The 9297-nt window shown below is 38.6% G+C and overlaps 1 protein-coding gene across 1 annotated transcript; it reads right to left on the bottom strand.

Annotated features, from left to right (window-relative positions):
- Window positions 1-326: 326 nt before the first annotated feature.
- LOC123872660 (replication protein A 70 kDa DNA-binding subunit) lies at window positions 327-8239 on the bottom strand. Its single transcript, XM_045917089.1, has 11 exons — window positions 8032-8239; window positions 7004-7251; window positions 6156-6416; window positions 5299-5461; window positions 4923-5127; window positions 4147-4259; window positions 3797-3868; window positions 3277-3431; window positions 2308-2566; window positions 1656-1850; window positions 327-1146 (listed from the first exon to the last, which is right to left on the bottom strand). Exons 1-11 carry the CDS (start codon window positions 8062-8064, stop codon window positions 1036-1038), a joined length of 1815 nt encoding a protein of 604 aa, XP_045773045.1. The 5' UTR covers window positions 8065-8239; the 3' UTR covers window positions 327-1035.
- Window positions 8240-9297: the final 1058 nt, after the last annotated feature.

Below are 9297 nucleotides of genomic sequence, written 5' to 3'. Positions count from 1 at the left end.
TACGCTAGTGTAGGTGCCATACAAAGCGTGAATTATTTTTTGGGCCGATTCGAAGCGCCCAGTCGAGTGTACCGGGGACCGGGAATTAAAACACTGTGTCTTTGCTGTTGATACAATGTTGACAGATATCTCATCATTGATATAATATAGTTCCAAGTAGATAGACTCACAATAATTCAAATGACGCTCACTCATGGATCAGTCGCTCACTGCAACTATCAGCACCAAAATGACGAAAATGAATTTGCTTCAAAAACAGGTCGGCAATCGCAGGTCCAGCGTACTTTATTAGTAGAAGTCGGTGAGTAGGAATGAAACACTACAAGTCAATTTAATCAAAAACTTTTATTGTGCATTTTGTGATTACAAAAATATTTTTGGAAAAACAGATCACAATTTAACTGTCTCACAACTAACACTAACCTATCAAATAAAACATAAATCTATCTCATAATTACTGAAATGAAACTTAAAAACCTAATGAATTTAGACAACATTGTAACCGCAACACCGGAGGGCATCAATCATATTATTAAAGGATATTCACATATTTAGTCCTACAAGTAGGTGAAGTACGTAAATCACGGCACGACATCTTGTTCTGTGCAGGAACGGTTTTTTACACTATCCCGTTCGTGTTTCTATACTAATGTTTATACGAGAATTCTGTTTGCGGGATCCAGTATTCATGATGTTGCATGAACATATTAAACATAGATTAGGCACCACGTCAGACGAATAACGTTTTAACGTATCGTAGACTTTATAAACATCGGTTAGTTGAGATGTACCAAATCACACCTAACTTTTAATAAAGTATTGTGGCTCGATTTGAACAAAAAAAATTGCGCTCTTTTTAAATCTATCTTAGTGTCAGGTACTGTCAGATTTTACTGATCAGGCGCCATCTCAAGTCGGGCAATTTTTTTTTTCATGAGAGTAGAGTATTCAGTAAAAATTTGGTTGTGGAGTAACTTCACCAGCAGGTCTGTCTATGTTGGATCGGGACCATCTTACACCTTCCTTCTTTTCTTTTTACACTTGAACCCCGCTCAAGGCCGTGATACTTTTAATGAGTTTAGCGTTAGCGTCTTTGTAGTGCACTGGCTTAGCCGACATCACTGTTGTCTTTAGTCTGGCTTCATCCTGTATAACAAAATAAAAATTAGTTTTATCTGTTTGATACTTAAAATCACGGAATTAATTGGCTGAATTTTGACACTGTGGCATGAACATTTTAGGAATTTAAGCTCATCAATCTATTATCGTCAACCGATAGACATGCTGGACATAGGCTCCCTACCAATAATGAGTTTGACATGAGTTACTCACAAATTAGTCGATACTAGAGCTAATTTCTTAAACTGGACCCTTTCGAGTAAAGATTTTTATATAAACCTGTGAGAATGATACTGCCATTGGAGCAATTAAAGTGCCATAAACCTACTTTGTCGTATTAGTTTACAAATTTCGAAAAACCAAATTAAATTTGAATTTCGCGGGCAGACCCGTCGCATCCACCTTGATTGGTCGAATTTGCTGCTCACATTTTTTCACAGCCAACCAATGATGGGCAGAATTCGTTAACGATTACGATAAACACGTTTTTCTTACACAATCGGAGGGGCAGGTTAAGAAAAAAATTAAACACTCACACTGTATGTTTCCATTTTAGTTCGGAAGTTAAAGACGAAGGTCCTGAATTTAACATCCTCGAAGAGTTGCGTATACGCCGCCTTGTCGTACTCCGACATGCGGCCGACGTCGGCGGCGGATTGGCCCAGCATCGCTTCCGCGGCCTCGTTGAATGCGGTTATCCGTTGGTCGCCGGTCGGGTCTGACACGTTGGCCTGAAATAGTTCAGTTAGAGAGTTAGACTATAGGTATCTAATCATCGTCAACCGACATTGTACGTCAACTGCTGGGCATAGGTCTGCTGTAGGAACTACCACACACCGCAATCTTGTATCGCGCAGCCTGAATCCAGCCGCAAAATAATAATCCATACTTCCATAATAATACTATGCGAAAGTGTGTTCATCTTTCGCGATTTTAAAATTTGGCACAGAGACAGACAGCAGAAAATCGACGAATTCTCATAGCATTCTTAAAAAACCTAAATCCACATGAATAAAGTTGCGAGCATCATATATTTGTTATAAAGATTGCTTGCATATTGGAGACGGGCATATGCTAAGTACGTTTTATTCCGAAAAAAAAAAAATTCACGCGGATTTGCAAAGAATCTAAATTCACGTGGATGAAGTCACAAGCATTATCTAGTAAAAAATGAATAAAAACACTCACTCCAAGCAGCAGCCTGTATTTATAGTTAGGATACTCTCGGTTACACTTCTCGCATCGGAACAGTCCGTTTTCCTGATCGACGAGCTTCTTGTTGCACTGCTCCTGAGGGCACGCCTTGTAGACGGCGTTCTCCGCGAATATGAAGGTGAGGACGCCCAGGAGGGTGTAGTAGTCTCCCTTCTCCCCCGTGCCCAGCCTGCGCGCCTCGGCTTCGGAGAATGTGATCCATTCGCCACTGCCTCCGGGTTGTCCGCCCGCCCTGAAACGTTATATAGTTTCGATGATGAACCGTCCAAATCCAGAAAAACTTTTTAACCCCCGACCCAAAAAGAGGGGTTAAGTTTGATGTGTGTAATGTGTATCTATGTATCTGTCTGTGGCATCTTAGCTCCTAAACTAATGAACCGATTTTAATTTAGTTTTTTTTTTTGTTTGAAAGGTGACTTGATCGAGAATATTCTTAGCTGTAATCCAAGAAAATCGGTTCAGCCGTTTGAAAGTTATCAGCTTTTTTCTAGTTACTGTAACCTTCATTTGTCGGGGGTGTTACAAATTTTTAATTTACACTTATTCATCTAACGAGCTCGGATAGGTTTTCTTTATCGTATCGTAAAGTTCAATTTATTCGTTAGGAAAAGTTATTCGAAACTCGAATGTGAATTTGTGGTTACATTATTATAAAAAAAATTAAACGTGTTTAAATTTTTAAAGTAAGATAACTATACCATGTGGGGTATCATAATATGAAAGGGGTTTACCTGTACATTCTAAAACAGATTTTTATTTATTTCTATGCATAATAGTTTTTGATTTATCGTGCAAAATACCTGAGTACCCTCGGTCCGACTTGCACTTGGCCGGTCTTTCTTTGTTAAAGGGGGGTTAAAGACATCCGGTTTTGTAGGATATTTACCACTAAAACTCGTTCAGGGGCCACGGGAATATCGGGGTAGCATCGTGAACACATACCTGGCGGAGATATTGACAGTGTCCATGTTAGCGCCCCCGTTGTCGTACCAGCCTCGCAGGCGATGCGCCTCGGGCACGTCGGGGTTGCATCGTAACATCGTGGACGCGAGGCACGACAGAGACTTGCTTCCGTTGAACTCCGCTACACGAGCACCCTAGTTTTAAAGAAATACGACTCTTTTAACTTAAAAAAACCAATTCAATAGATTCATCCATTTGACCACTAGGATGCCACAGCCAGTGTTTTCGATACTGCTGAGTTTTTTGCTGGCTCTTTTCCACAGAATCTGCATATCTTCATTCAAATTCTTAAAATTAAATAATATTGAGTGATTTTTTTTTTATCAAAATCGGTTCAATAATCATAGATACACAACAAAGACATATACATATGGATCAAATACATAAATTCTTTTTGAAGTCGGTTTAAAATAATTCTTATCATTAAAGCTAGTTCAAAAAACTACTGATCCAAAGTACAAAGGGATATCTTTTATCCTACAATATTTATAATAGTCACCTTTGCAGACACCACAGGGTTGCTGCTAGCATCAAAGGTCTCCGCTTCATTGCCCCACAGTGTGAGAACAATCTATGAACAAGAGGTACAACATTGAACATATAAATAACACTTTAAACTTATTATAGAGTGCAGACTATGGCTCAAGGCACATTGCGGCAGTTGTAGCGATGTGTAGTGCGAAGTTGCGGACATATTCGTCGGACCGAGTTGACTCTCTGGTCGAAAGGAGAATCTGTTCAACATAAAATTTATAATGGACGCGTGTAGCTTTCATTGTCCATCGATGTGCTTTGAGCCTATGTTGGATAGTGTAGTGGTAGTGTGTGTGTGTGTGTGTTTAAACTCACAGCCCCGCCTGATTGGTCGACTAGTGTAGCTTCTCTCTTCTTGAGTAGCTTCCCTGTGCTTTTTGCCGTTAGCTCCTGTACATCAGATGCCGATTTACATACTCCGATCACATCTGTTGGAAATAAGATAAATGTATAGTAATCATTCAGCACACAAAGTGGGAATAAAAATTATTATTTACGCACGGAAAGGTGAAAGGTATAGTCAAAGGCCCTTTGCCTTTAGCACTTTAATGATCATATTCGCGTGGCACGGTTAGGCACATACGTTAGGTTAGGTGTGTGTGTGTGTGTGGAGTGTTTATAGAAAAAGGTCATAAGTGCGAACTTACGAAGTATTGTATCAGGACTTTTTTTGGCAATATCACTGATGGGCACATAGTTGTACTTAACCGTGGGGAACGTTGATGCTTGCCAGTGAGTCCCACATACCCCCCCCCCCCCCCCCCCGGAAGCAGCGTGGACTGCTCTGCTTCCGGGAGGGATGCGTAAAAGCATTTCCCAGCGATAAAAAAAAAATTGGCAACATTGATGCATCCTCCATACATTTCGCTACAACTGTGTCGTATCTGAATTTCATATCTTAATCATTCTTTTCTATACCTAATAACTTGTACCAAGTATTGTATCAGGGCTTTTGTTGGCAATATCGCTGATGGGCACATAGTCGTATTTGACCGTGGGCAACGTTGATGCGTCCTCCATACATTTAGCTACAACTGTGTCGTATCTGAATTTCATATCTTAATCATTCTTTTCTATAGCTAATAACTTACCAAGTATTGTATCAGGGCTTTTGTTGGCAATATCGCTGATGGGCACATAGTCGTATTTAACTGTGGGCAACGTTGATGCGTCCTCCATACATTCCGCTACCACTGTGTCAGGTGTGAATGTCATTTCATAATCGTTCTTCAGAGTGGAGAACTGTTTATTTGCGGTTTTGAGTTGGCAACGACTGATGTAGTATACCTTATCAACCTGTAACAAATATAACTTTCTTCTTCTCTACTTATCTTATACTTACTGAATATATGTTTTATAAAACTTAGGAATCCTTGTTTTCCTTGTTAACTGAATCTATTCAAAACTTCAAAATCGGTTACACCCACCCACACCCACACACACACACACACAAACATAATATCATACCTGTATCATGTCATAAAACTTTTCACACTCATTCCTGAATGCTGTGGCCCTGATCTCCCCGCTCTCGTCACACAGGTCCATGCTAAACAGTTTGCCTTCCCCCTTGGCATTACTCCACGTTCTTATCGGCGACTTGTTCATTACGCGGGCTTTTATGACCCATCTAGAATAAAATACTAGTATAAAATATAAATACCAAGAAAAAAGTTACCTAGTTTCTGCATACAAATCCATAGCTTTAACGTACGTAAACACGCATGCACGCAAACATTGGCGTATGCTCGTACGTAATTTCACGCACGCTCGCAAGTAGTTATCATGTTGTGTATCTACATTTTCTTTACAGGAATATAGCTGAATATAAGTTATTTTCAAAAATCCACTTTCATATGCACTCTCTAGAGTGAAGTAAAATAGTAGATTGTACAATAAGGGCATAAAACAAGCCATATGAGTTTTATGACCGAGTTAAATCTCTGCTTTTCACTTTGATAGTTATCAGGCTGTGTACCTATCTATATTACATTTTCAGTAAAAAAATCTAGTTTCTCTCTACAGAGTAAGATAAAATAGTAAACTGTACAAACTAAGTACTTCACCTCTTCATTGCATATACTTTAGCCATACATCGATAAACTGAACACCTACTGCACAGGTACAAGGTCAGAGGCTTTTTGCCAAATATAAAAATCGATATATTACCTACTGCGCAAGTTTAAGGTCAGAGACCTTTTGACATGACACCAAGTGTAGCTTACATGAATAAAGTACCCAGAGAGCATAGTAACACAAGACACTATAGAACCATACAAAAATTTATTCAAAAGCAGTTTGAGGGTTAACTTACTACAACTTACTTATTTTGGTAGGGGCTTAGACTGGCAATAGGATGTGTCATTTGAGAGCCAAGAAGGCTGGAATCCAAGCTTGGCCCAGCAGCTGGCTTGGCCAATGAGTGGACAAGTGCTGGTGTTTGTTGAGGCACTGGCTGCATTGGGGTTTGAGCTGGTGTTGAAGTTGTTACAGACTCTTCGGACCAAGTTTGTGGGTTACCAAGTTTCTTGCCAACTTCTGTGCCAGGTGCTAGCATGGTTATGTCCAGAATAATCATTACTCGCCTGTAATCAAAAGTTTTTTAATAAGTAGCTACATTAAAATGTTTTATTTTATTTTATTGTCACACTAAGTACTTATAAATTGTATATGTTGGTAGGTGGCTCATTTCCTCTCTATGTTACATACAATAAACAATTGCTATCTAGCATCTAAACCATTCTATTCAGTATAATACCTTTACAAATAAATAAAGTTGAGGTTTCCTTTGTAAAATTTTGTCTATCTGTTAACTGTTCGTTCAAACTAAGTTATATCAAAATGGCTGAACAGACTAAATTTTCAACTATTTTTATATGGTGGCAAAAAGTTCCTGTTGTAATTTAGAAAAACTTACAATCCAGACGTACACTGGCAACATCTAGTAAATAGTGTGTTTAATTCTATAGGACACAATCTCTAAACTAAATTTTTAAGTTGTATCCTTTCTGCAGGAGAGTTATGAAAGGAGAATTATGAACTTTTCTAAAATAAAATAAAAGGGATAGCAATACATTGAGTTTAGAGATTGTGTAAACAGAATTAGCCACAAATGTCTGATGACAATGATTAAAAGGCATACCACTTCAACATAACTTCAAATTGGACTTACTTCTCTCCTTTACCAGTATTTTTCAAGACAGATGTGATAAATTTATTGATTTGTATCACAGAATAGTCTGACAGCTCTCCACTGATTAACATGTCATTCAACTGTGTTGCGATCATGGCAAAGCTGTGGGAATGTTTTCCATCAGACACCAGCAGTCTGTACCGTTCGTTGGCTCCACTACCTTGTATTTTCTTGCTGCCCAACACTTGCATTACTGGCTTGTCGTAAAGGCCACCATTCATTATGATCTGAATACAAAGTTATTTACTAAAATGCTGGAGTCTAAACAAATTATATTCAAAATTGTATGCCTCTTTGTTACTTCTTTACACCAGCTCCAAATTTTAAACAGATTTCAATAAAATGTTGAGACAAAGTCTGGTCCTACAAATTAATAATCATGAACGTGAAAGTGTGTGTTTGTCCTTCAATCACTCAACAATGGAGCAAGTTTGGTGTGACTTTTGTTTGGAGTTGTTTGTCGGAGCAAATATCAAAACTTTAGGTTTGCAACTCTGGCTACGAGATAAGGGATTCCAGATATGTGATGCATTGTCAGCTTCGCAATTATGGCATGACTGCATAGTTAAGCCAATCTCTGAGCAGCAAAGTTGAAGAAGTTAATCATAATGTTTCAAACCAGTTGCAATGGGATTTTACTGTAGGTCACCGTCTATTAAGTTTGGCCAAGCGAAAAATAAAGCCAGTTTACTCGGATGATGCTGTTTGTACTTAGTAGAGCAGGAATCACACTAATATTATAAAGGAGAAAGTTTGTATGTGTGTGTGTGTATGTTTGTTACTCCTTCACGCAAAAACTACTGGACGGATTGGGCTGAAATTTAGAATGGAGATAGATTATACCCTGGATTAGCACATAGGCTACTTTTTTCCCGGAAAATCAAAGAGTTCCCACGGGAATTTTAAAAACCTACATCGACGCGAACGAAGTCGCGGGCTTCAGCTAGTCATAAAATAAAACTTGTTGAAACTTGCACTGGCTTGAAACAGGGTTGAAATTTGCTTACCTCAAGAGATCCTTCTGAAAGTTTGTAAGCCATCCCGGCTAAAGTTTTATCGCTCAATTTATTGAAAACAAAAAGCCACAATGAGAGAGCTGTTTTTGAATGCTTAGAATTTTAAAGAATTATAAAGAATTCACCCGATATACTATTTCAATTTTCGCGTAAAAAAGCAAAAAAAGCATAAAAAAAGTGCCGAGTGACAATTTAACTGTCAATTGTCTGTCAACGTCAAAAATTGGCGGGAAAATGCGTAGCCTCGATCGAAGGTGCGTACCATAAAGTAAACATTTGTTTTTATTGAAATGGGTAACATTGATATAACAGCGTGAGTTTTTATACTATTACTTAGACTATTTTGCTTTTTCGGCAACATCAAAATCTACCAATAGACAGTGGAATACTTACATCTGTACGGGAGCTGTGTCTGTGTGTTCGACCGTAACAATAGGGATATATCCCTTCGAGCGATGTTGTGCTGGGGCGCCAGCTGGGCCGACGGTTGTGCGTTGAATCTTCTATAATAATTATATAGTGCAATTTGATAAACGCTCTGTCAATGCGATTGAAAGTTGCGTGTTCTACTTGAGTTTCTAATTAAGCTACCCGTGCTGCCATCTAGGCCGTGGGTCGTGAGTTATCAGGCTGGGGTTCATGTATCGAGCGTTGTTGATTGATTGAATTCAGAAGCGACATCTTGTGAAGGTGGCAACCGCTACGCATCATTGCATCGTACGGATCATCATGCATCATGCATCAGCACCACTCCTGGACAAACAGTCCAGGAGTGGTTCTGGTTGAAGATATATTTTCGGCTTTATCTTCAAAAAGGCTGAACCGACTGTGATAGGACCATAATAGCTATTCTAGAGTTTGCCATGAGTCATCTAAGGTTTTCCCAGTAACTATATCTAAATCCTACGGTAAAACGTGATGTACGAACTCTTCGCGGGCCACTAAGATAAAGCGCTAGGAATTGAGGATATTGAAGACGATTTTTGGGAGGACAAAAAAAATTGTTAATGTACGTACCTATACTTTATTTTCTATCTAAGTAGTTATACCACTATCACAGCACCCATCTTATATTTAATTAATTTTATACACTAATATTTACAACATATACACACGATTTCAGTAATTACAATACCCATTGAGACAGCTCTCAGAGCTTAAATTTACTCTAATTTTCGCCATAAATAATTATTATGGCGAATATATAAGTAGTATGTATATAAATAGTTTAAAAGTTTGCGAAGTCCTTAACCTTTT

The sequence above is a fragment of the Maniola jurtina genome, chromosome 15, assembly GCF_905333055.1.
Source record: "Maniola jurtina chromosome 15, ilManJurt1.1, whole genome shotgun sequence".
Classification (NCBI taxonomy): Eukaryota; Metazoa; Arthropoda; class Insecta; order Lepidoptera; family Nymphalidae; genus Maniola; species Maniola jurtina.
The sequence above is the reverse complement of the archived record's forward strand: the minus strand, read 5'-3'. Positions and strand labels throughout refer to the sequence as shown.